At 26.3% G+C, this 27,800-nt stretch overlaps 1 protein-coding gene, 1 long non-coding RNA gene and 1 pseudogene across 9 annotated transcripts in view; 2 read left to right on the top strand and 1 right to left on the bottom strand.

The window, feature by feature from the left end:
* Positions 1-98: 98 nt before the first annotated feature.
* LOC145195291 (uncharacterized) lies at positions 99-3,298 on the bottom strand (annotated as a pseudogene). Its single transcript, XR_016449322.1, has 3 exons — positions 3,119-3,298; positions 2,313-2,370; positions 99-2,241 (listed from the first exon to the last, which is right to left on the bottom strand). The product of XR_016449322.1 is annotated as an uncharacterized LOC145195291 (transcript).
* Positions 3,299-4,530: 1,232 nt separating this feature from the next.
* Positions 4,531-7,293, top strand: LOC149893190 (uncharacterized). 4 transcript variants are annotated; one of them, XR_016449323.1, is made up of 5 exons: positions 4,531-5,855; positions 5,985-6,183; positions 6,358-6,423; positions 6,582-6,685; positions 7,006-7,293. It is a non-coding gene; the product is annotated as an uncharacterized LOC149893190 (long non-coding RNA). The 4 variants fall into 4 exon arrangements; XR_016449325.1 differs by lacking the exons at positions 4,531-5,855; positions 5,985-6,183 and having other exon boundaries at positions 6,342-6,423; XR_016449326.1 differs by lacking the exons at positions 6,358-6,423; positions 6,582-6,685; positions 7,006-7,293 and having other exon boundaries at positions 5,654-5,855; positions 5,990-6,284.
* A 3,102-nt stretch (positions 7,294-10,395) lies between these two features.
* LOC145187517 (protein unc-13 homolog B-like) overlaps positions 10,396-27,800 on the top strand; it is a 34,138-nt gene continuing 16,733 nt past the window's right edge. The window contains exons 1-25 of one of the 4 annotated variants that reach the window (XM_090076884.1): positions 10,396-10,548; positions 11,461-11,493; positions 11,772-11,871; positions 12,081-12,198; positions 12,818-12,920; positions 13,255-13,608; positions 13,776-13,855; positions 14,073-14,336; positions 14,771-14,934; positions 21,788-21,851; positions 22,079-22,153; positions 22,253-22,304; positions 22,670-22,777; positions 22,932-22,991; positions 24,220-24,340; positions 24,435-24,541; positions 24,678-24,716; positions 24,910-25,012; positions 25,149-25,318; positions 25,401-25,516; positions 25,645-25,707; positions 25,812-25,909; positions 26,038-26,188; positions 27,346-27,414; positions 27,594-27,683. In XM_090076884.1, the coding sequence (XP_089933010.1) occupies positions 10,524-10,548; positions 11,461-11,493; positions 11,772-11,871; positions 12,081-12,198; positions 12,818-12,920; positions 13,255-13,608; positions 13,776-13,855; positions 14,073-14,336; positions 14,771-14,934; positions 21,788-21,851; positions 22,079-22,153; positions 22,253-22,304; positions 22,670-22,777; positions 22,932-22,991; positions 24,220-24,340; positions 24,435-24,541; positions 24,678-24,716; positions 24,910-25,012; positions 25,149-25,318; positions 25,401-25,516; positions 25,645-25,707; positions 25,812-25,909; positions 26,038-26,188; positions 27,346-27,414; positions 27,594-27,683 (2,727 nt within the window). In that variant the 5' untranslated portion in view covers positions 10,396-10,523. Of the gene's footprint in view, positions 10,549-11,460; positions 11,494-11,771; positions 11,872-12,080; positions 12,199-12,817; positions 12,921-13,254; positions 13,627-13,775; positions 13,856-14,072; positions 14,337-14,770; positions 14,935-17,692; positions 18,153-19,390; positions 19,770-21,787; positions 21,852-22,078; positions 22,154-22,252; positions 22,305-22,669; positions 22,778-22,931; positions 22,992-24,219; positions 24,341-24,434; positions 24,542-24,677; positions 24,717-24,909; positions 25,013-25,148; positions 25,319-25,400; positions 25,517-25,644; positions 25,708-25,811; positions 25,910-26,037; positions 26,189-27,345; positions 27,415-27,593; positions 27,684-27,800 lie in introns of those variants that run through there. The other 3 variants (XM_090076883.1, XM_090076885.1, XM_090076886.1) reach the window with 3 other exon arrangements.

Below are 27,800 nucleotides of genomic sequence, written 5' to 3'. Positions count from 1 at the left end.
GCCATTGATTATCCAACTTCTTATTTGGTTCAAAATTTAAAAGGTTATTGTGTGGCTTTACAGGTATCTCAATTGAATTCATATTTTTTATGGCTTCAGCTTGACTGATCATGTCTTCCAGTTGTCTGTTCATTGAAGGAAGTTGCAAATTTATTATCATGGGATGAGAAATTAATGTAGATAATTCATCAATATTTTTTTGAAACCTTTCAGTCTCATTTATAAATGTTTGTGATTTTTGCTTCACTTGATTATTACCAGTATTAACAGCTAAAGATACTTTTGTGTAGTTTTTTTCTTGAGTTCTTAAAAGAAATGATCGTAACTTATGAACATGCTTGCAAAAGATTATGATGTCATTACAATTACACCTATATAAATGCTGACACAAACCCTTACAGGCAGGATTTAGACATGATTCTGAACACAAACTTTCCTTACATGTGTCGGTTAGAATGTCAACATTGTATGTTACATCTTTTGATTGACTCTTAACTGTGTACTGAGTTAATGAACATTTAATAATACATTTATCTGAAATCAACATTCCTTTTTCATGTCTCTTTTTGTACTTTTTTGGGAGAGATACTGTTCCAAGATAAATGTTGTCTCTTTTGTGGCGCCAATAACTATCTTCCTCAATTGTTAAAAGTAAATTGATTAAATCGTCTAACCTTTTATTAGGTCGTCTTTCCATATAAACTGTTTTCAATTTGTTATGAAATGACTCACATAACATATTAGTATCAGTGTCAGCATGTTGAAAGTTGCGATAGCAAGAAGCCCATTTTATATGTCGAGGAGCATAGTATATAACAAAGTAACTAATGAAGTTAGGACATTTATGTTCATATGCCTTTACAAAACCATTCATAGTTGATAAAAAAAACATCAGGGTTTTTTTCGTCAATGATTGTCTCTAAGATCCTATAAACTTCTTCTTGTAAATTAGATGGACCGACTAAAGGAAGTTTATTGCGCCATGCCCGTTTTACATGCCATTTGCATAGCAAGTGGCGCACATCTCCGAAAACATTATTGAAAGAATTCCAGCCTGACAAATCATCATCTGTCATAACAGCATTAACTTTTACAGAATGATTGCATCTCCTTTTTATTTCCTCTAAGAATGGTGTTATGGTTTGTTCATCTGCATGGTTAGAAATAAGAAAAGCTACTGGATAACCCCTTTTAAAATCATCTCGAACTAGTAAAGTTACAAGAGGAAATGCATACTGATTGGTGCAGTGTGTAGCATCAATACAAACAATTTGTGATGAATGCTTTTTAAACATTGATAGTTGATGCTTTGTTTGTATACCAACCACAAAGGAATCCTTATTAAGGTCAATGTCGTCATACACTTTTGGGCCGATAACAGTTTGTTGTCCTTGTGGCTTATAAACCAGAATGCTATTAAAATCTTCAGACTTCAACTTTTGAACAAGTAAAAAAGTTGAAATGCTATCATCAGGGTGAAGCCGACATCCCTTTTTTACTGCTCTGTTGATATCAGAAATATTCTTTTTTGTAAGATGTGATTTAGTTAAAACAGCATCTTCATCATTTCTATTTTGTCTGTCTCCAAAACTTTCCCTAAGATCACGATAAACCGTATTTACAGGTACACCTAATGATAATTTAGTAGAAATATTTTTTTTAATATTACCTGGGATAGGTTGGTACATGGTATTTGTAATACTAACACTGTGGTTATGAGTTTTGATATACTGCACATTTGTGACACCATTTTTGTTTACTGTGACAATCATTCTGGCAGGGCAGAAGGCACCTGATTTAACACTCCCTCTGTAGTACCTTTTATTAGTTTTTCTTGCTGGTTCACTAACAGAGCGATGCGGTTTAGAATGACCATCATTTTGACAAATAAAATAACTTTTTTTTACATCTTTTTTTATATTTTTTCCAGTGAAAAAACTACCAGTTTGTTTACTGAAAAAAACATAACTATTAAGTTCCTCCTTTTCCTTCCATGCTAAGAATTCAGATTCTGATAAAAAATTGTAGGATTCTTTGGAAAATATACCTTCATGACATTCCTCTATGTGTTTAATAAGTTTGACTTTTTGAAAAAATACTTGGCCGCAGTCTTGATAGTGACATGGAGTTCTTTTATCTTTGGATTGATCATCTCTAAAAATGGTTTTATGTACCTGTAAAGCATGTCTTTTCATATTATCTTTTCTTGTAAATGACATCATACAAGCAGAACAGATAAAACTAAAAACAAAAATTTTTAATTAAGTCTTTATATACTTTAGTTACTTATTGACATCAATTAAGTATTTTACCCGGGTTTTTTTAACTGAATTTCTGTTAAACTATTCAATGGATTGATTGATGACGATGCTGAAAAAAAAAAAATGTCATTTTTGTTTATAATTCACTACAGAAAACCACTAAAAAGTTTCATATTATCAACAAAATGGTTCTTTTAACTATTTAATTTTTGAAAAGGGGGGATTTACTCTCATATGAAAAAAAATCCTTGAAAGAGGAGATTTATTGTTTAAAAAAAACTTGACAAAAGTAAAACTTACTCTTATAACAAAAACTTTAAAAAGGGGAGAATTACTCTCATATGAAAAAAATCATTAAGAGAGGAGATTTACTCTTTCAAATAAAACTTGACAAAAGTAAATATTACTCTTACAACAAAAACTTTAAAAAGGGGAGAATTACTCTTACCACAGAACACCACCAAAAAGGTTCATTTTATCAATGCAATTGTTCTTTTTAACTATTTAATTTTGAAAAGGGGAGAATTACTCTCATATGAAAAAAATCCTTAAAATATGAGATTTATTGTTTCAAAAAAAACTTGACAAAAGTAAAACTTACACTTTTAACAAAAATTTTAAAAAGGGGAGAATTACTCTTCCACAAAACACCACCAAAAAAGTTCATTTTATCATTAAAATGGTTCTTTTTAATAATTTAGTTTTGAAAAGGGGATAAATACTCTCATATAAAAAAATCCTTAATTTAAGAATTTTTTTATATGAGTTTTAAAGCTTATAAGAGGAGATTTACTTTTTTATGGGACTTACTCCCACTATCGATATTACATAACAACTCAAAAAACTAAAAACCCTACCTTTATAAGGATTTATTTCTGCAGTATTAACAAATGATAATTTATCACTAAGCTTGTTAAACATTTCTTTGTTTAATTTCACAATAAGGTTATTTACTTTAACAACACCAGGAATTCAAAAACTTTACTATTCACGACAAATTTTCACGACTAAAACATGCGACAAACTTTATGCAGGTTAATTTACGGGCTAATGTTTACGTCGGGAGTATTTCTCCCCTACGTAAAATTCGGTTTTTAGTGGGATTTTTTACAACTTTGACTTCGAATTAGAGCACTTTCCGTTGATTTTCAGGCCTATGTTTTAATATTTTTCTGAATCAGCATAAAATTCTCTATCATAATCAATCATAAAAAAAAAAAGGGGGGGGGGGGGAGAAACCGCAGTAGCGCCACAAGTTGTACATTCTCGTATTACACTTTTTGCTAGTTGTCTACAACAAGGTATCCAATACTGGGATCTCAACGCATTAACTGTTTCTTTCACCCCATTATGCTTGACAAGTTTATGAAAATGTAAAATTAATAATTTAGCAAAATAACAGTTATTAAAAATAAAAATAGGAAACATAGTGTCATATTCTAGGTTAGCATTCTCGATTCAACACGACATCGAATTATTCCATCTTCAGTGAATAAACGAAGATCTTTTCGTAATTGTTTGAAACTATTTTCATCAGTTAGATTTAATTGTGAAAATTTAATCCACAATCGCTTTGAGTTATCTATTTCTTCAGCTGTAATTGGACTGATCTTCATACTGTTCTTTCTTTTACCTTTTACATTATTGAGAAATCGCAGAATCCATGATGTTACTCGAAGTAAGCACCTATAATCACTAAATTTAGTAATATTAATAAAGTCAAGATTAAGATTACATACAGAATGTGCAATATTACATAAAACTTCCAGTGATTCATCTGAATGATTGACATGTTCATAATATGGCCATTTGATATTTACATCATTTAAAAAATTGTGTCCAGAAACCCAGAGCTCATTCCTATATAACTTCTTAAGTGATGATCCTCGAGAAATTATATCTGCAGGATTTCTATAGGATTCAATATAGTTCCAATTACAAATTAAAGTTAATTCTCTTATTTTAATTAATCGATTTTGTATGAACTGTTCATAGGTATTGTTCGTGTTAAAAATCCAATGCAAGCAAATCGTTGAGTCAGTCCAATATACTACATTTGAAATGTTATAAATTGGTATCAATTCATCGTAAATAGATGCTAACAATTTTGCTAAAAGTAAAGTCCCAGAAAGTTCCAATTGAGGCATTGTGTTTTTGCCTAATGGGGCAACCCTAGATCTCGAGGCCATCAAAGAGGCGCGACTAAAACTAGCATTAAAAAATCTAAGATAAACACAACACCCAAAAGACTTAACACTTGCATCAGAAAACCGCGTACTGGGAGACCATCCAAACTCAGCAACCGTGACAAAAATGGTATATTTAGAATGAGCAGAGAAAACCCCAGACTCAGCTACAAAAAGCTTGCACAAATCTTCAATGAGTCAAAAAATAATCCAAAAGTTAGCAGAGAGCTCGTGAGACAAACATTGTCGGACAAAGGTATTGGAACGTACATAGCTGCTAAAAAACCTATTCTTTCAATCACGGATAAACGTAAACGACGAGTGTGGTCCAAAGAAAGGCTGGACTGGTCTGTAGAACAGTGGGAAAAAGTTATTTGGAGTGATGAAGCTAACTTTCAAGTTGTAAACCGCAAGGGAAGAATCTGTCAAAAGATTTGCAACTGAGAAATATTCAGACAGGTTTTTGCAACATCGTCGACAAGGCGGTGGAGGTTCGGTTGGCATCTGGGAATGTTTTTCTCACAAAGGTATAGGCTTCTGTGAGCTGTATGAAGGCCGAATTAATCAATACACCTACAAGAACACATTGGAAACGTGTTTAGTTCCATCAATCAGACACTTGTATGGCAGAAGCAAGCAATTCATCTTTCAACAAGACGGGGCTTCAGCTCATACAGCATACTCAATCAAAAAATATTTTTTGAAAAAAAAGTTCAATGTGATGCCCTGGTGCCCTAGATCACCAGATCTCAACCTAATCGAAAATATTTGGTCTTGGATCGACAATCAACTGACATACCATGAAATTCAATCAACTCAGCATTTAAAGCAACTTTTGAATGAGTACTGGCTGAAGGTACCTCATGTGATGTGCATGAAATTAGTTGAATCAATGCATAAACGAGTTTATCTTTGCTATAAAAACAAAGGAGGACACTTCAAATATTAATTTCGCTTTTTTTTTCATTTTTTGTTCGAATGTTGCAATTCGTTTAAACTTTTGTGCTTCTTATTTTCCTATAAGATTTTTTGTAATAGCTTTTTTCTAACTAAATATTAAAATTTTTATAACATGTTCATATTCATTTTAAAGCTAATTACTTTTTCTTTAATAAATAAAAAAAATTAAGTCAATATCATTTTACAGTTTTTCTTTATCAAACAAAAACCAAACATACTTGATAAAAATTCTGCAACCGTTTAAACTTTCGTGAATAGCTGTACTTTATTCAATAACTGTTTCAAAGTAAGTGTTAAAAGTAAAACTTTATCAAAAAGTGGAAAAAAAAATTATTATGCGTCACATTCACCAATGTTTCTGCTAGTATTCCTCAAACCTACATGAATTACAATAGAAGAGATTCTGCATGTGCTTGGGACGAGTTAATTTGCTCAAAAAATCTTAAAGGTAATGATAGGTTTATTTAAAATATTTATTTTTTTAGATTTTTATATAATCTCACTTCTTTTGAGACCCAGGTTGACATACTTGAAAATTTAACACATTAAGTAATTTATAAGTACTGTTTGTTTTCAGCTTAGGATTTCAACATATAGTATTATGGAAGTTGGCCCAAATAACCTTGGAAATGAATGAAATTTCTAAAAGGTTAGCAATTAGTGACACCAGGATGAAAGATGCTAAAAGAGAGATACTAATACAATTTGATGATGTTAATGTTCTATATGGATTTGATTGAAAAATGGGAGCTGACAAAAGAGTTCTCAAAAAGTTTGTAAGTTATTTTTCATTAAAATGTACCATTGATTAATGTCATCGGGTGGATGTTATCTATATCTTGGGTATTGGGTGGATGTTCCCAAAAATGTCCATTGAGAAAATAGATCTTTTATTGTGCAAGGTCGCCACATTATTCATAGAGATATTTTGTATTCTATTTTTACATCAGTTGAGGCAGCTATCTTCCATTGGTGGTAACAATCAAAAGAAAAGTATTATAAAACATGTAAAACAGGTTAAAACATTTCTTTAATCAATAATACTTACTAGTTTTGTAAAGAAAAATAGTTCCACCTATTTTTTATTTTTAGAAAGATTTTAAAATGTTGAAATTCTCTTTTGACATGTTTAATCTTGTGTTGCCAACGTTATATACCAATTCTCTAATTTTAGGGCTGATGACAAACAGATTTCAAAGTTTAATTTGGTTGGTTTGAAAGGAAAAGTAACTGTGAAATTACCTATGGAAGGGTTGAATATTTATAAAGCTGTAATTGGTAGGATATTCTTTAGGTTTTAAATGTTATAAATTAGGTAAGATGCAGATCTATATTGTTTTATTAAAAACTTTTTTGTATACTACTTTTTATTGGCTGCCTGTTGAAAATAAATAAATTTAGTTGATTTCACAAAAAATAGATGTCAAACTTTTTATGCACAAGTTCATCAAAAAATAAAATAAATCTGTTTAAACGACTAAAAATTGAAAACTTCATGTATTTGTATAAAATAATGTTACTGGAAGGTTTTCTTTCCTCCTTTCTCTGCATTTTTATTCACTTCACCAAATTTGAATATTTTTGCATTTATTTTCTAGAATCGATTAAGCGCTGTGATGCAAAAGCTACAGACAAAGAAACTCGGACGTTTATAGACTTCTGCTTGAAATATGCTCCTTATCGTTTAAATGGAGGTAAACGGAAATCCTGCAACCACAAAGTAGAAGATGAAGAAGTTCTTGAAGAAGGTGATAAAGAAAATCAAGATGACGATGACTGTGAAGTAGAGGGTGACGTTGAGTGAAATGAAAGCGAAGTGGTGAAAAAGAGAAAGAAATTACCCCCACTTGTAAATTTTTAACTACAAATACATTTTAGTAAATGTTTTAAAGTATTATCTTTCGAAAGTTCATTAAACGTAACGTCAGTTCAACGTTGATTTTTTAACGTTGAATCAACGTTGATATTTCAACTTCGATATTTTGTTTCCAAATAACGCTTAAATCAACGTCCGTAAATTAACGTTGAATCAACGTAAAATCAACGTTGAAATGCTGGCTGGGCAATATTAAAATCCTTGACAATTAAAAAAAAATAATAAAAGAATTAATAATTAATGAGCCTGCACTGCACAATTTGTAAAAAAGAGTGAAAAAAGGTTGAAAGAGTGAAGAATGTTTTAAACAATCAAAATTAAGATCAAAAGTATCATTACCTGGAAAGAGCGCAACATAAACCAGTTAAACTTATCTCAAACCGTTTCACTTCCTCAGTTCCGCAATCGAAGCTACATAATAGCAATCGTTATAGTAAGGTCGAAAATCTACTTCTCAATATTTTTTATTAACTGTTTATTATTTCTCATTATCTGAACAAATATTTTATTAATGAACAATTTAAAAAAAAGTTTACAAAAGTCAGAAATGATTTTCAATAAATTCACAATGAATTTTCTTATGGCCATATTTCCTAAATTAAAAAATAAATTGTTTTACTTTAAGGACATTTCGTATGATTATAGAAATGTCTCGTCAAATATCCTCATTCTATTAAATACGGAACTAACTCTTTTTTTTTTTAATAATATGTTCAGTTTGGAACACTGCCCGAAATAATCTTAAATAAACGATCATATCACAAATCCAATTTTAAAAAAATTGTTAGGGAACGGTTTAGAAATACAAGTTCCTAAATTTCTTAAGACAACCTCTTTATGATATTTGTAAACAAAATGCTATTAATAAAAAATTTGTTGAGTTTTTTTTTTAAAAAAAAAAAAACAGCAAGTAAAATTTGATTTTTCAAAGAAATTAAAAAACAACTAATCAAATTTGGTGCATGTTTGTTGGCAATTACAGTTCAAGTTTCTTTTGTTAATTTTATTAACCGCTAAATGTTGTTATTTGTCAATTGAATAGTAATCAGCAAAAACCACAGAAGTTACAAAATCAATGTTCTCGATATATTAAAAAAAAACTTTCTATTTCTTAACTTCACTTATAGCCTAATTATTGATAATGTAAGATACTATGGTCTTATATTTATAAATACCCACAGATACCGCATATTAGGATCATTTTTTTGCAATATAATGGTATTGTAAAAAAATGTGACTTACCTGGTTTTTGGCAGATCACTATTCAATTGCTTACATGAAACTCAATAACATTTAGCCGTTAAATAGGCAAACGAATATCATACTTAAGCATAAATTTAAATATATATATATATATATATATATATATATATATATATATATATATATATATACATATATATATATATATATATATATGTTAAAGCACACTGAACTTCCCCATCGAAATAGAATTATTAAACCGTTAATTTAATTAGTCAATATTCTGCGTGATGCTGTAAAAATATAAGAGCTGTTGTGTTGACATTTTACGATTCATACATGCAATTTGCGATAAAAACTAAGCAGTCGGTTATTTTGAAACAAAGTGGTATTTTTCTGTCAATGGTTTTAGTTTAAGATAACAGAAATTATTTTTAGTACCATATATTTGCTGATCGACTTTTCAATTATACTTATGATCTAGTCGGTGTTGTTAAAGCCTTATGGGAGTCTTTAATTTTTTAGTGCAGATGGTCTCGATTTCGTCGAGAACAACAAATCCTATTTTTATAGGATTGGTTGACATAAAAAATGTTATCATAAACCAGTTGTAACAAACGGTGTAAAAACAATTTTATCGATATCAAAATAATTAAAGCGCATAACCAGTTCTTTTTAATAGATTAATATGAAAAAATAACTTTAGATATGATAGTTGTGAATTTACGAAGCTTCTAAATACTAGATAAGGATTATGATAATAGTTTTACATCTTTCTGCAATCAATTATTATATTTATGTTCCTGACATTTACAGGGCAACCATTTGCTTAGCAACCGAATGATAGGTACCAGTGTGTGTGTGTGTGTGTGTGTGTGTGTGTGTGTGTGTGTGTGTGTGTGTGTGTGTGTGTGTGTGTGTGTGTGTGTGTGTGTGTGTGTGTGTGCATGTCGTGTGTTTGTGTGTGTGTACACATTAACATACATAAATGCAATGTATGTATGTATGTATGTATGTATGTATGTATGTATGTATGTATGTATGTATGTATGTATGTATGTATGTATGTATGTATGTATGTATGTATGTATGTATGTATGTATGTATGTATTTAATAGATTTAAATTTTACTTTTAATGTACCTGTTTTTAAACTTTTCTAATTACATTAACATAGCATATACTCACGACATAAACAGTGTTAGCTTTATTAAAGCAAGTTGATAAAAAATGTATGAAAAATTGTAAAACTAATGATAATTAGAACCATTTTCTTATCAATTTTTCACTCACAATATAGCTTATTACTTTTAAAATTCATGTCTTTTTTGAATGTGGTTGTCTCTAATGTCTGCATTTGCTATGTTTGTGTGTTTGTATTTAAGTGTTTAAATGTTTGTGCATGTGTGCAAATAGATTTTACAATTACTGTTATTGATTTTTCACAGTATATACAAACTATATAGTAATTTACTTACTTAAATTTTCTCTATGTATGTGTACTTTATAAAAATAGTTAATGCTTTTATAAAAGATAAAAGCTTAGATAATACATATTACATGCAATTGTGAAAAGAGATTATAATAATGCATGAGAATAGCACTGCAGCGTGAAAATTTAAATCTATTAAACAGCATGTTGTATTATATTTAAAACTTTTATTCTCTTATAATACTATTTATTAGGAGTACATTAAGTGGTTAATATTGTATTTTAGCATTACTTTTTAAATACTCAAAAACTTTTATTATGCATAAATTATATTCTAGTTTTAATAAAGTTGTATCTTAAACTTTAAATTAAATTTTAAGTTATTAAAACATGAAAATAAACAAAGTTAAATTATTTCTATGGAATTTATTGTTGTATAACTTGAAATAATTCAATATAAATGAATTGATATATCATTAGTTATAAAGAGTAGAATTTGAGAAAAATGACCTATATGTCAGAATTTTCTTTTTCTTAAAGAATGAAATAATGTAAGAAGAAAAATAATGCAAGAAGAAGAAATTTTCTTGTTGGACTTGTAAAATTATGGAGAATGTTTTACATGTTGTAGGTATGCACATCTTTTCACATGGTTATTCTATTTGTTGAAATGTATATATATGTCATATATAGTTATATGTATATTGTATATAATCATACATATATCATATATTTACACACACACACAGATATATATATATATATATATATATATATATATATATATATATATATATATATATATATATATAATATATATATATATATATATATGTAAATGTATGTTTTACAAGAATACTTTTGTTTATTTAACTTGCCAAGTAATTTACAAAACATTCAGTTGCTTCAATTATACATTTGTCAACCAATCAAAATTTTTTTAGTAACCTATTATCTAACTAATTTGTCTGAAGTTGTTTTATCATTAGATCATAACACTAAAGTGGCATTTAATCTCAAAGGAATGTTCATTATTTGTATATAGTCTAACATGAATTAGAAATAATCTTTCTGTGCAATATGCAATATTATGCAGTATTGTATAGCTCATAATATATCTATTTATATATAATGGTATTCATATAAATAAGTATTTTTCTTATAAAGATTTTGTTATATTTACTACACTATATTTCTTATAATGCATTAAGTATTTTTTATATATTTTTATTTAATATTGTAATGTATTTTCAACAAATTTATGTATTACAATATCATTGGATACATATAAATATTTCATGGGCAAATATTTTATGGGCAAAAAGGAATAGATATCTTAGAGAAATTTGTTCATTATGAAATATATTATAAATATAAACTTAAAAACTGTTGTATGTAATAGACTTCAAAAGTTAATATATAATATGTATGCATACTTACATATGGTATATATGCATATTTAAATTTGTTTTAAAAATATTGTTTGTTTTTTTTTAATTATTAAATACAGTTTTTATTAAATATTATATATTTGATGTTTTAGTTAAGAAAGCAAAAGCAATATTTAAAGACCCAGGTTAGATTTCTCCAATTTTTAATGTGTTCTAAATTTCTACTTAAGCAAACTTTTAGAATGCATTTTGTTCAATTGTCATCAGTATTAATCCTTTCTTAAAAAACTATTCAACTTTTAACAGTTTGCCAAAAATAAAGTATTGCCAAATATTGGAGTATTTCTAGAGTAGAAACTACATATTAGTTTTCCAACAATATTACCTTTTCAATATTTTAAAATCTTCATTTGACTTCAATATTCTTTAAGTTAATTATTCTGTCAATATTATTTAAATTTAGGCAAGGTAAAAACATTTTTGACCCTACAGATAGATGATACTATTTTTAAAACACCTGTTGTTGTTGGTTCAAATCCAACTTGGCATCAAGCATTTACCTTGTAAGTCATCCTTTTAAAATTACTTTGATATTTCTGTTGAGAAATATTGATTTTTGGTAACTCCTAAGGTTTTCTTTGAAACAAGTCTTAGTAGTTGCATTGTTTTTCATACCAGTCTGCCTATTTCAAAGTTAATCATAGATTTTTTTCTTATATTTTTTGTTTGTTTGAAAATTGTGCTATTATTTTGTTACTATTGCATATTCTAGTAAGGTGTGTGGACCTAACAAACATCTTGTTATAAAGTTTATGAAAGATGGATTCATTTTCCAAGATTTATGTGGATTGATTATCTTTCCACTTATTGATGTTCATTTTACAGACAAAGTATGTTCATTTTGTTTCTCCAAAAATTTTTTTTTCTGTATTTTTTTTATAAATCATGCTATTGCTTTTTTTGCTTTTTTATAAAATTTAAAATTTGTTGAAAATACTATTTTTTATTATTTGTATTCTTGTTAGTTTTTAAATCTAATTAAAAGAGAATCTTTTCTTTAATCTTAAAAAAATCTAAGAAAAAAGTTGTAATGAAGATTATTCATAATTATTTCTTTTTTTCACTTAAAATTGAAGATTGGAAAATAGTGTTTATTTTCATTTTATTTTGAAACTGAAGGTTTGAATGATTAACATTCTTTAAAGAAAAATTTAGCTGAGTTGAAATACATCTTAAATATTTATGTTAAGCAGCTAATATTTATTTTTAAATATTAACATTCTATTATGTTAGGTAGCTAAACTACATTGATATAAGTTGAGGTCACTATTATTCTTCTATTTATGATGAATCTTACACACAAAAAAGGCAGATGAACTTTTGGTTTTTTGCTGCTGATAACTTTTTTTTTTTTTTATATCATAACAGATTTTTTTTAAAAAACAATCAATAACTTATATTCTTTGCTTTTATTTATATTTGTTTATTGTTTTTGTTTTTCAATTTTAGGAAGGAGCTGGTATATGGCTCCCTTTTTATACAGAGCAAAATAAACAAAATGTCCAGACCAAATATGAGCTACTTATTGATGTGCGATATGCTCTCCCTCCAGGTTGTTTTATGTGATTCTAAAAATGTGTTTTAGTTTAAAATAAGCCATTTTTTCTTTAAGTTATTCAAGCAAAAAATTATTTTGCATGTAATTATCACATTAATTTTCAATTAGAAGCAAAAATTTTATCATTATTATTTAAATTTTAAAGTATCAAGAATTTGTGAATGCTGGGTTTATGATGTTTTTTTAACATGTTTTTTTTCTTTATTTATATTAACTCAGTTTTCAAGAGCGAAATTATTTTCTTAAATTAAAGTAGTTAAATAATAAACTAAACATTTATAGTTCTGAAACTTGTTTTCATAAAATTTAGTATCCTTTTCTCTCTTAGGATTAAAACCAGAAGAGGCATATGAGTTATCATGTAAGCTTGCTGTCTTAAACAACATTCTTGATCAAGAGGTCAAAATTATAGCAGAGCAACATCGTCGTATTAACAGGATTGTTGGAAAAAATTCCTCACTAGATAACTTGACAAACTTAATCGATGTTACCCCACCACATAAAAGTGATGCTAAAGAGATCACTGATGGTTGTAGCAATAAAGAGGGTTTCTTATCTTTAAAAAATGCTGATAATCATATTAGAGGATCAAAAAGTGTGGAGTTTTTATACAAGAAGTCTGATTTTGATATATCAGGCACTTCATCTGGTGATGATGAGATATTTATTTCACCAAGCAAAAGTGAACATTTCATTTGCAGTACATCTACTTATTTTTTTTATTCTTCTTTATTTTTGTCATTTTTGCACCTTAAAAGTTGTTTTGGAATTTTCATTTTCTTTTTTATCTTTAAGTAAACAAGTTGGAGAAAACTTTTTTTATAATGAATATTTTTAAATTTACTTTAGACAATGAAGGAAAAGTAACAGAAGAAGATAGAAAAATGATTCTTTATCAGTTTAGTCAACAAAATCAAGATGAGATTCAGGTTTGATTTTTTTTTAAATACATTAACACTTATTCTGTTACATTAAATAAAAAATATTTAGCACTTTTCTTTTTCAGTATTTTTTAAAAAAAGAACTTTATAATGTAAGTAGTAAGAGAATGATTGCAGTAAAAACTTTTCTAGTGTGAAAGAATTTATTAGTGTTCTAAGCTCTGACTAATTACTTAAGTTTATTGTTAAGTTTTCAAATATTAAGGTAAGTGCACATGACAGTGATTCTGAAGCAGATAAAGATATGAAGCTTGATCCAAAGAATCAAATACTTAATAAAGTACAACCTAATATTTCTGCTCGTCGAAATTGGCAAAAAGCTTTAGATGATATTAAAGAAGCTCGCAAAAGTGGGGTGTATTCACATTTGAGCGATGAAACAGAAGAACATACAGCCCGAGAGCGTGTTAAAAGCATATTACAAGAACCTGTTAAACTGCGTGAGAGGCCAAAATCATCAGGTGATAAAGTAAGTTGCTTAAGAAAACTTACTAATGTAATCTTTTTCATTATTTGTATCCAACTAATTCAAGTATGCATTAATATCTCTAAACTCAATATTTAGTTTGTTTTTATGGTTCTGTAAAATAAAATCATTACTAAAAATTCACTTTGGGTTTTGCTATTTTAACTTTCCCTTAACATATTTGTTTTTAAATATTTGTAAAATATTAAAACTCATATGACCTAATACAGCTGTATCAGGTTTTTTTTAAAATCTTTTGTAAAAGCATTTAAGCATGAGTAAAATTGTTTAAATGTATACTCTTACTTTTTTTATTTTAAAAATGTTTTGTATGAACTTCAGAGATTAATCAGCAACAGTGGAAAGAAATTTATCTTGATTTTTATTTACAAAATATAAGTTTATAAAATATAATTTTTGAAGTTTTTAATTTTAAGTTGATGTATGAATGTACTCCAGAAGAAGGAGAAGAGGAAGAAGTAGAAGACATTTTACCAAAACCAGAGCATGAAGACTTTCATGACAACAATAAGAATGGAAGAAAATTTCAAAGAAGACTAGGTTTTCGCCAATCACCTCGCAGTAGTGTGAGAAGACAGTCGTAAGTCAATCTTTAAAATAAGATAAAGCATGCCATTATTAAGAAATCATAAAATGATGGCATGCCTTATCTTATTTTACAGCTAAGTTATCACAGTTTAGTTTCAAAAGTTGTTGTTAGTTTTTACTTTATTTTTAAGTTTACTTGTGTCTTAAATGTTATTGATATTTTAGAAAAAGTGCAATTAAATTTGAAATTAAAAATCTTAATAAAAAAATGCTTTTTAATAAAGCTTTATATCATCAATCTAAAGCATATTAAAAGATCTTGAGTTTCATTTTATGTTATAATAATATTTTTGAAATATTATTTGGAGTGTATTTTTAGTTGCTTTTGTAGATTATGTTAACTGATAATATTTTATTACTCTTCATTTATTATTAGAACTTTTTTAAATCTTAAAAAAAAATTTTTTTTCACATACAAAATTAAGTTTCAAATAATAATGATGTAGAGCAGATTTACAAGAAGCTTGTAAGGAAAATTGTTAAAGGTTGGAGTACCTTGGTGTTTAGTGCTGCAGTAGATAGGTGTTTAATTTTGGAATAAATAGGTATTTATGGTTGAAAAAAAGTGTCTAATTTGGGAAAAAGATAGAAGTTTAGTTATTAGAGATTTTTAATCTTTAAAGTTTAATTGTTTGTTATTGCTGTTTACAATTTAATGTTAAGTCCATTAAAAAAGCTTTTTAATTAACTTGCATTAAAAGTAAATGTTTTTGATGAGAAAATACAGCAATCAAATAGTTTAAATAAATAATCTTTCAGTGAATCTGAAAACTTAATCTGGATGTTTTTAATTGCCTTTGTTTTATAGATTCCTCAGCGCTTAATTTATTTAAGGTTTAAAGATAGAGATTTAATTTTTGTTTTGTTTTAATATCAAGCATGGTTAAAAGCATGGTGTTTACATTTCATTTATTGATGCCAAAATTTGTTTGTTATGGTGTTTTTGGTTTTGTTTTTATCTTATAAAAAACTTTTTAACTTTTTTAATGATGTTTTATGAGTTTTTTATGGTTGATAACATGTAATCATTTAAAGGAAATTTACTTTGATTAGGAACAGCTGATAAGTTGTGAACTTTTCAATAAAAAACAAATAAATAAATAACTGCTGCTGTTTAAAAATTAATGTTAAGTTTAAGAAATATTTTCTAATAGTGTAAAATGTGTTTAACATCTTTTTTTGAAGCTAAAAAATTTTTAAAGATTTTTAACTGTTTTATATAAGACTTTTTAATTATGCCTGTTTTCTCTTTCAACTGCTTCTTAACCATGTTTTCCAGTGTATTTCGAATCAAAAATTGTTTTTATGAAAACAAACTCCTTTAAGATTGTTTACATTTTTGAAAATCAAACTGAAATTCTTAACATAAAATAGAGATCTCTGGTTGAGTTATTGCAAAAAAAATGCTTTGTAGTTAAAAAATCTAAATATATTAAAACAAATTTTTTTTTTGTTTTTTTTTCTTTTTTTTTTTAGTTTTTTAAATTCTCTTAAAAAATTAAGCAATATTTGGTGTTAAAAATGTCTAATCCAAGTCTGATAAAAAGTCAAGAGTCAATAAGAGCTAAATAATTCTCAACATATATTTATTCAAGTAAACTTGTGCTTATCTGTGGCTTTTCTTGCTGTAATATTTATTTATTGAAAAGTTGTCAAAAGATCAGAAGGGCTTAAGAAAATCACTAACATTTAATCTGTCCATATAACATAATTTTGTCTCATCCTTTTATTTCTTTGAAAGCTTTTAAAGGTTTTATGTTTCAAGACACAGCAGTGATATGATATTAATTATCTTATATGGATTTTTATTTGCTGCTTTTATGTAGGGTTAAAAAAATCTTAAGTGAGTGTTAAGTGTTCAGTTAAACTATTTGATGTTATTTTTTGGGAAATCTCAAGAAGAATTTCATTTAGCTAATTTTGAATAGTTCATAAAATTGGAATTTTCTGAAGTAATATTTTTAATAGCTTTAAATCTTATTATATCTTTTGTCATTGTTATTCCTCTACAAAATATTAGTGTTTTAGAAATTCTATTTTATATTTTCTTTACAAAGCAGTCTGCTCTCAAAAGCCCCTTAAGGATGAAAAATTAGGAAACAAATTATAATTTTTAGCCACATACTTTTTAATGGGTGGGTTTTATTTGAAAAAAAAAAGGAAATTAAGTTGTTTAATTTATATTCTTTTGTTTTATTTTCTTAAACAATTTTTGAAGAATCATTATAAACCTTTTTTTTTTCAAATGTTGAAATTTTAAAAATATTCATTTTTAAGAATTACACAAGTGGTTTATGGTCCAAAGTAGAAAGAACATTACTTGATCTTCAATTAGGATTATTTATTCTGATATATTGTAGTGGTTTCCATCAGATTAGATTTTTTTTGAACGGTTTCTATTTAAATTTTTTATTTTTAAGTTGTAATAATTTTTTATTATTGATTAAAGAAAATTTTTTTTAAGCTAGTATAAAAAAATATGAATGTAGGGGGAGATTATAAATATTATGAATTTTAAGAAGATAGTAATCATTAATTCCTTAAAAGTCTAAAAACTTTAAAGAATTTAAATCCATATAAATGAAAATTTCTTTTCGTAAAAAAAAAATCTTATACTTATTTGCTTTTTTTTTCTTTTTTAATGGGCAACAATTTTTTTATGTTTTATTTCTTGCAATTATAAATTAATTTTGCTTGAAAAATGTCAAGAAGTGGGTGATTGTTGCCTTTAGGCAAATAAGCAAAAGTTTACCACCAGATATTTTATTGTTCAGGTTGTTTTCATTCTGTTCACTTACTAAAATTTTTTTAAACTGAAGTTAAAGAGATTTACAAAATGTTGTTAAGAAGTATTGCAAATGCTCTGGGTTTTGAATCCAAAGACTTGAAGACAGATTATGCAAATAATTCTTTTTCTGAAGAAAATACAGATATTAATCCAGACTCTCCTATATATGATGAAAATGAAAATGAAGAACATTGTAATAGTCTTGAAAAAAATACAAAGGTTGCTAGAAGAAGAAATCATGCAAACTCTAGTAATCGCCCTGCAGCTCATAAACCTATGCGGACAACTTGGGTAGTTGACAGTAGGATGGAGACTGATTTGGCACGTGAAGAGAAAAAATTGCGGCGTTTGGCACGTGTGAATACAGAACTCCAAGTTATCACCGTAAAGCCTGAAAAAAATCTCAGAGATACTTACACAACGTAAGCAGTTTTCTAAAGAATGAAAATTATTTTTCCATATGAAGTCCCATAAATAAGTAGTTTGAAAAAAAAGTTTAAAAGCTTTTTCAAATTTTTTCTTTCTATAGAATTTCAAAAGTTCTATTCATATATAAAATAAGAGATTTTATCCATAAGCATCTAATATTATAAGAATATTTGTTGCTAAGTTAAGAATATAATGGCATAAACAGTTAAAAAGGAGCTAATTACTATTAAGATGCTCAGAATAATTCTTAGAATTTTTTTAAAATTAACACCAGTTTCTCAATTTTTACAAAATGTCAAATATGTCAAAAACAACTCATCAAACTAATTTTTATTTTTTTGTTGTGATCTGTGTAACTTAAATGAAAGATAGCAATTGTGATTCATAAGGTTGCTTAATGTTAAAGATTGTTTGTTAAATTTGCTTTATAAAGACAACACAATTAACATAAATCCTGAGCAATTACACTTTGAAAGAGTTATCTTTTGCAATTAAGAAAATATTGATGGGAGTGGTTATAATGAAGAAACGTTTTAAGACTTTGTTTAGGAGATTATAAGCAATATCTGCTACCTTTGAAAATGTTTTGAAATGTGATTGAAATAAAGTCATTTTTTTTTTTAAATCAAAAAAATTTTCATTGACTTGTCAGTTTACTTGTTTAACATTTTCTATCATCATTAAAAACTAGCTTCTAGTTTTTAGAGAAAGATTCACAAAACTTAAGGTCTTTGCCAAAATTTTTGTTTTTTATCCAATAGAATAAAAGTTTGAAACTTCCTTTGATATGATCTATGAAACCTAATTATGTTGTGATGCAGAAGGTGTCATATTTTCTGCTTGTCATAATGGCAGATTTTTCATTGTTTAAGTTTCTGCTCCTAGAAATGTATTTTTATTTTCAAATTTTGTTAACAGTTTTTATTCTTTAAAGCTTTTTCATTATTTAACACAAAAGATTATACTTCAAATGGTTCCCTTTTTTCATGAAAGATCATTTTCATCATTTCAGACATAAAAAGTTATTATGAGCAGTTAGAGATTTTTATACAATTTTAATGATCACAGTTCTGAAAATTTTTCTTTTGATAATGTTTGGAAAAAAAAAAAAAAAGGAAAAAAAAAAAAACCTTAAGTATCAAGTTCAATATTGTAAATGAATTTCTGTTATAATTAGGGCTTCCTTATGGCATTCACATTTTATTAGCAATAATATTCAAGTTTTTTCCTTATTATAAGAAGTAGTGTTTTAAGAAGGTCTTTGCTCAGGTTTGTTGTTTTTTTTATAGTGTCATTTGTGTTCCTGTTCTAATTTAAATCTTTATGCCTGCTCAATAATTCTTTTGTGTAAAATTATTGAGGAATTATCATAAGTGAAGAGTCATTAGTTTAATATTTGCATACTTTAAAGACCTTCTGATAATGAAGAGATCAGAGAAAAGTTTCACTCAATATGACATATTAAAACCACAAAACAGTGAAATGCCTCATAGAAAGAAAGGCTATGTTTTATTTCAAAACCTTTCAGATAATAAGGTTTTAGCACAAAGTCGATACTGCAGCAGCAATGAGTGCTCTCCAATTCTTACCAGGAGACCTCCTGAAACAAGGTATAATGTGTAGTCTGTTGTCCTGTTTTAAATATTTTTTATCTAATTTTTTGCTGTTTTTGTTTGTGTTTTTTGATGAATTTTAGGATATCAAGTATCTTTAACTTTTTTGTTTTTGACTTTTTTTTAAATAGATACTATTTTTGTATTAAGCTGCTTTATACAAATTCTATTTGCATTTTGCTTATCAGATTGTATATTCAAAAAGATCTGGTATATTAGAGTAAATTTGTAACTACTAAATGTCTCAAAATTAAAATGTATTTCTAACTCTTGCTATTTTTCTTACTGAAGCTATTTTACACAGCAAAAAAACAAGTTTTAATTGTTATAAATATAAGTAGTTATATTATGTTGTTATAAATATAAATATTTGTAATAAATTGTTATATTTATAAATAGTTATAACAAATTGATCATAGTTTATCATAATTATTTGATAATAAAAAAAGTATTTGAATGATAAAACATAATTTGCATTTGTAAATATAAACTGCATATTTATTTACATAATATTGAGTATTTATAAATGAAAGTTTATTTGAAATTTATTGAAATTTATATGAAATTTTAAATGAAATTTATATTTATAAATTATTCAAACAAAGCCTTTGCAAAATTAGTATACTAATATATATATACTAATATATATAATATAGAACTTTTTATAACGATAAAGAAGACTTTTTTTGAGGAAATGTTTTTTACTCTTTCTGTCATATTTGTGTCACCAGGACAGTTATTAAGGCAACAAGCTATTTAAAATTAACATTTGTGTGACTAAGTTTTTTTTTTTACTTTTAATTTTTTTTTGATATTATAAATTAATTGTGTTTAGATGTTTGCTGTCTTTTTTGTAATACCTAGTAAATCTGCTATATGTAAAAGTTGACTTTTTCAAAAAATATCAAAACAATATCTGGATTTTACATCTTTAAAAATATTTCCTAATTTTTAGTTTTACCAACTGCTTTTGTGTAAAGCAGTGCATCTTTTCAAATGTATTTGGTAAACATGCTGAGGACTAGAGATCTAAATGTTTTGATTCAGTATTAATATAAACTTGGGTATTTATAACAGTTTTTAAATGATGGCACAAAGAAGATAAAAGATTTTATTTTTTAAAAATGTTTCTTATTTGGTGCTATAAATTTCAATTTCAGTTTCAGTTTTGGAATTTTCAGCTGATTTCAGTTTCAGGTTTTTAATAATTAGTGTTTAATAATTCAGGTGTTTTAGTCTGCTGCTCTGCTACTATTAACACTTCCCTAGAGGAAATTTTTTTTATGCTACAAACAAAGTTTCCTCTTGGGAAATGTTGATAGTTGATAGTTTTAAAGTTTGTTACAAACCTAGTGATAGAAATAGCATATTTCCTTCTGGAATCCTTCTGTTTCATTTTCTTTTCTATGTGTGCAATTAGGTTTTAAGATTTTTTTTCCCTGTTGCTTTTTCTTTTTCACCTTGTCTTTGCAATTTCTCGTATTTCCCTATTTTGATAGTTTTTGTATTCTGGCTTAATTGCAAACATTTTATGTCTAATTAAGTACAGTTAATAGCTTAAAACAGCTCCATTATATTGGAGTTGGTTAGATGGGAGAGTAAAGATTTTATATCTCAGAAGATAAAGAGGCAATCTAGAATTGTTACTTTGATACTATATACATATATTGGAAAAAATAAAACCAAAATAAAACTTAAAAATAGAAAAAATGAATCTTAAACTTTATGAGAAAAAAAAAAGTAAATAAAGTCATGTTTTAAATATAGCATTTCTTATGGTCAAAGTGATGTTCCAAAGATTATTTTACATGTTTAGCAAAACAAGATATTTTTCATTTGTGTATATATGTGTGTATATATATATATATATATATGCATATATGTGCATATATATATATATATATATATATATATATATATATATATATATATATATATATATATATATATATATATATATATATATATATATGTAAGTAAATATTTTTGAGTAAATTTTTTATATTTATTTTTAGCGATCAATTTTTCAACATTGATTTTTCTTCAGAGATTAAAACAAGACGAAATTCAATATTTGGAGTGAGTTCCAAACTTGATATTTTTCAGTCAAAGCATTAAGAAATATAACTTTTAAGATACTTTAATTTAATGTTATTGTTTTCTTGGATTTGATTTTTTGTTAAAAAAAAGCTGTTTTACAGATTTTTTGGCCTTAGTTAAAAGTTCTTTTATATTTCTGTTAAAATGTTAGTTTTTAAAATTTTCACTGATTAGTTTTTCTTTAAACTTTTAATTGACATTTTTAGCAAGCTCTGACAAATATTATGCAACGCAAATCTCAAGCTAATTTTGCTACTCCATCTGTTAATGATGATGAGCTGGTTTGTTTAGTTACTTATAGTTATCTTTTATTAATTTAACTGTTTTAGTATTGTTATTTGTTTTTAGTCCTTATTATTTGCTTGATATTTATCTTATAGAAAATTCATGTTTACAAGAAAACGCTCCAAGCATTGATATATCCTATTTCAAGTACGTGTATTAGATGTTTCATATAATTCTCACTTTATTTATAAAGCCTTCAATAGTGAAAACAAACCTGTAATTGAACTGTCGTTAGAAAAGAGGGACAATTAACCTTCGTATTTTAAATGCAATCATTAGCTTTTTTAGTTGCAAGTTTATAACAGAATTTTATCTTAATTGATTTTATTTTATTTTTTTAATATTATATGAGTATGTTAATTACCAGTAGATAGCCTTTTTTTTGCATTTCTTAGTGTTATTCCAGTGTTGAATACAAATATTTTTTTGTATCAGTTCAGTGTTGAATTAAAATATTGTGTTTATGCTTTGAAAATTTTACTTCATATTTAATTCTCATTTTTTAAATCAAGGCACAACTCCTCATACATTTGAAAAGTTTTCTGCTCAGCATCCAGTATACTGTTATGAGTGTGAGAATTTTTTGTGGGGATTAGCAAGGCAAGGGTATAAGTGTTCAGGTATGGTGTTAAATTGTTTTTTTTTACTTAATTTAACTTAAAGATAAACATTGATAACTTAAAGATATCTTTAGAAGTTTTAATATTTTCTACTTGATTTTAATTGAGCTTTACATTAAAATATAAAGTTTTTAATTTTTTTGATATATTTTAGAATGTGGTGTTAAGTGTCATGAAAAGTGCAGGGATTTGTTAAACGCAGATTGTTTACAAAGTAAGTTTCTTATCTATAAGTAAACAAAAAAGTTATGTTGATTTTGAAATGAGTTGTCTGCTTGCTAAGAGCCATGTTGCAGTACAAGATTGCAGCTGGCTAATAGTAAAAGATAACAGTAAATAGGGCAATTCTTGTTTTCAGATAAGCAATAGTTTATTTACTGTTAAAATTTCTTTAAAATAAGTAAAAAAAGAGAAGGTTCATTATGCATGAGAAGATAATATTTCCATGATAAAATAATGGAGATAATATTAATTGTGCTTATTAAGGTTCAATAAGTAGAATTTAATTTTTTTAAATACTATTGTAAAGTTAAAATAGCAAATTTTTGCTGTACTTGGCAAATAATGGTTATTTTATATCTTATGTTTTTCAAAAAGCACTTTATCTAGCTGTTATTATTGTTATTGTTGTTGTTATTGCTGTTGTTGTAATTGTTGTTGTTGCTGTTGTTGTTGTTGTTGTTGTTGTTGTTGTTGTTGTTGTTGTTGTTGTTGTTGTTGTTATTATTATTATCATCATCATTATTGTTAACATTATTAATATTAATATTATTATTATTGTTACTATTATTTTTATTACTATTATTATTATTATTATTATTATTATTATTATTATTATTATTATTATTATTATTATTATTATTATTATTATTATTATTATTTTTATTATTATTATTACTATTATTATTATCATCATCATTAATATTAATATTACTATTATTACTATTATTATTATTGTTACTATCATTATTATTACTATTATTATTATCATTATTATTATTCTTGTTGTTGTTGTTGTTGTTGTTATTATTATTACTACTACTACTACTACTACTACTACTACTACTACTACTACTACTACTACTACTACTACTACTACTACTACTACTACTACTACTACTACTACTACTACTACCACTACCACTACCACTACCACTACCACTACCACTACCACTACCACTACCACTACCACTACCACTATTATTATTATTATTTTTATTATTATTATCATTATTATTATTATTATTATTATTATTATTATTGTTATTATTATTATTATTATTATTATTATTATCACTGTTATTATAAATATTATTATTGTTAATTACTAGTATTATTATTAGTATTATTACTCAAATAGTTTATAATCCAATTGTTTTATCAATCATATGATATTAATAACATTATCAATATTGTTAATAATTTTTAATATAAATTACCAGGAGCTGTTGAAAAGTCATCCAAACATGGAGATGAAACAATTGCAAAAGCTAAACTTTCACATATTCGAGATAAAATGGAAAGAAGATGCATTGAAAAGCATGATATATTTGAAATGATAAGGTACATTATTTATATGGTTCAATATGTTTTTATCATTACCATGATAAATCACTTGTTACATCAATTTCTTTTTAAAAAAATTTTTTTTTTCAAGAGATATGTTTATGATATCAGAATTTGATGATATTAAATACACTGATGCTGTAAAACAGAACATACTGGATGGTTCCTCCAAATGGTTTGCAAAAATATCTGTCACAGGTAAAAAGTTAAAGAATTTTTCTTTTCGTTACAAGTAAGTTTCAAACACCTTTACTTCATTAGCTGTTATTATTTTTGTTGATATTATCATTATTGTTTGTTATTATTACTGTAATTATTCTTTTATTATCATTAGTTCATAGCGCTCAAAACCTCATAGCTAAAGACAAAGCTGGTAAGAGTTTAGTGTTTTTTGTGTGCAAATTTTCAGTCATAGTTTTTGATATATCATTGTCATTTTCCTGATTATTTCTTTATCAATTTATTTGAGGAAAATTTATTTATATTGTTATTTCATTACAGTGTTGTTCAACTATTTTTCTATTCTAATAATTGTTTTTTGAACTTGTAATATTTTAAATTTGCAGGGACAAGCGATCCTTATGTCACTGTTCAAATAGGAAAAACTAAAAAAAGAACAACTACTAAACCATACAATTTGAATCCAGTTTGGGATGAAAGTTTCACCTTGTAAGTCTTTTTGCTTTTGATAATCTCTAATATTGATCTACCTAAATTAATATAACTAATAGTAAAGTAAAAATTTATGAAGAGTAAAATATCTAAAGAAAATGTAAGGAAAAGGATAAATCTGTTTACTTTCTAGTGATTGCCACAATTCTTCAGATCGTATAAAAGTACGTGTTTGGGATGAAGATTACGACCTTAAGGCTAGAGTACGTCAAAAATTTACAAGAGAACCTGATGAATTCTTGGGTCAAACAATTATTGAAGTTCGAACTTTAAGTGGAGAAATGGATGTGTGGTATAATCTTGGTCAGCTTTTTTTTAAACTCATATTTTTAAAATTTTCTAATTCTTTGTTTATATATTATTCTAATAGAATATTTTTAATCAGGCAAGCGAACTGATCGATCTGCAGTATCAGGAGCTATAAGATTGAAGATTAGTATTGAAATTGAAGGAGAAGAAAAATTAGTTCCTTACCATAAGCAATATACATGCTTACATGAGGTTTCTAATTTTTAAAATAAAATTTAGGTTTACCTAAATAAATCAATTGCTTATATTTTGTTGTTTTTTCATGAGTTTTTAATGATTTTTTACTTAGTTTCTAAAGCCCTCTGTTTTCACTATTTTAGATCTTATTTCAATATCTTTATGAGAAGAATGGAAATGAAGTGATAATACCAAAATCTTCTGGAGTATGTTGTAAATTTAATATCTATTTATTCTATGAATAAGTAAAAAAAACTTTTTTGTGTGTGTTTAAAACTTTATTTCAAAAAAAATTGCTGTCATATACTAGGATGATGCATGGAAAGTATATTTTACAGAACCAGCATTAGAAATAGTGAATGAGTTTGCAATCAGATATGGAGTGGAAATAATTTATCAAGCCATGACGTTAGTTAAAAAATGCTTTTATGTATATTTAAAGACTTAATCTACCTAATCTAAGTCAATCCAAGTAATTTCTCTATAAAGATAAACATTTCTAATCTTAAGAAATAACTGATTTGTTTGTTTTTTAGACATTTCTCATGTCTTGCTGCGCATTATAATGAACCTGGAGTACCAGCAATGATGAGTACATTATTGGCTAACATAAATGCTTTTTATGCACACACCACTGCAACTTCTGCCTCTTCTGCTAAGAATAGATTCTCAAATTCTAATTTTGGTGTAAGCCTTTTTTCTAATATTTTATCTTTAATAGTTTAGGTGTAAGAATTGCATATATGAAAAAAGATTCTAAGAAGGCAAACATTAACAAGTTTGTATGGAACTTAATGTTTCATATTAATGTACCACCAATCTTCAGCCCAAAATCCATAATTTAAAAAAATGCCACAGAATGTTAAAGAAAAACCCATAATTAAGTGCATTTTATATCCATGTAGGTAGCAGTTTCAGCTTTTTCATACAAGTATAGGACATATCTGCTTTCACTTGATTGTATGAAAAAGGTTTCCTAATTATGCTTGTTTTAGTAAATTTGTTTAATGCTTTATTTGAATACAACTTAAATGGTGGGTAACTGATACCTATGTTTACATAACCTGCAGCTGAGAAGATCAAGCTTTGCATTGTGTGTTTTTAATTAGAAATACAAGCTTTGCATTGTGTGTTTTTAATTAGACGAAACAAGTTGAGGGGGTGGGGTGGGGGGTTACTACTGAATGTTGATACAATTTTAAGATTTTTTCCTTGAATTTACTACTTCCTCAATGATCCTCTAGTTGTGCAAGTTTACTATAGATTTCAAGTTCAGAAGGCATCTATAAATAACTTTTAAAAAATTTATATTTGAGGTATTACTTTATTTATGCTTTAGTTGGCATTTTTTTTAAATTGTGGAATGATTTATTGACCTTTGAGCTATTTGCTTATTGATGGGTAAAAATTACAAAATTTGGTTCATATGGTAGTAAAAATTAGATTGTCGAGAAAACAAGAATTTGGTTGATAAGAAACCATGATGTATTTTATAACAGTTGTTTTACACATTTCAGTAGAATTTTAATTAATTTTTAATTGAATACAAGGTGAAATGTCTACATACTTCATTTTGGCTATTTGTAATATTTATAAACAGACTTTTATTAGAAAATAAAAAATAAAAGTTTTTGTTTAAAGAGTTGTAAGTCTAAGAAACTACACACACACATACATACATACATACATACATACATACATACATACATACATACATACATACATACATACATACATACATACATACATACATACATACATACATACATACATCACATTCTGTAACTTTCCTTTACTATTTTTTTTTTTTTTTTTTGTTTAAATATTTTTTTTCTATTTTACAGAAAGCTCGTTTTGAAAAGATCTTGAATCAATTGCATAACCAGCTGAGAATTGATTTATGTTCATATAGAGTAAATATTTTTGAATTATCAAACTGCTTGTTTTGATCTTTAATATATGCCTACATCATGCTTATAAATGATATTTTAAATATTACAGTAATAAACTAAAAGTAAGTTCAATAAATGCAAGCTTAGGATATAGAAAAGAGTTTTGGAGTCCTGTCATGTATATCTCACTCTCTCTTTAGACACTTTTTCCAGCATCAAATGAAGTTCGACTTTCTGATTTAAAATCCACAGTAGACTTACTTACAAGCATAACATTCTTCAGGATGAAGGTTAAAATTTGAAATTTTTGTAAAAAGAAAAGTTGTATCCATTTATTATTATTTACCCCTTGTCTGACATACACATAATTAACTTATGGTTGCATTCTTTTCTTACATGCCACAATT

This window comes from Hydra viridissima, unplaced genomic scaffold (assembly GCF_058129835.1).
Source record: "Hydra viridissima isolate aposymbiotic clone 2 unplaced genomic scaffold, HvirCarnegie_v1 scaffold_1, whole genome shotgun sequence".
Classification (NCBI taxonomy): Eukaryota; Metazoa; Cnidaria; class Hydrozoa; order Anthoathecata; family Hydridae; genus Hydra; species Hydra viridissima.
Note: the sequence above shows the minus strand (reverse complement) of the source record. Positions and strands in the feature narration are given on the sequence as shown.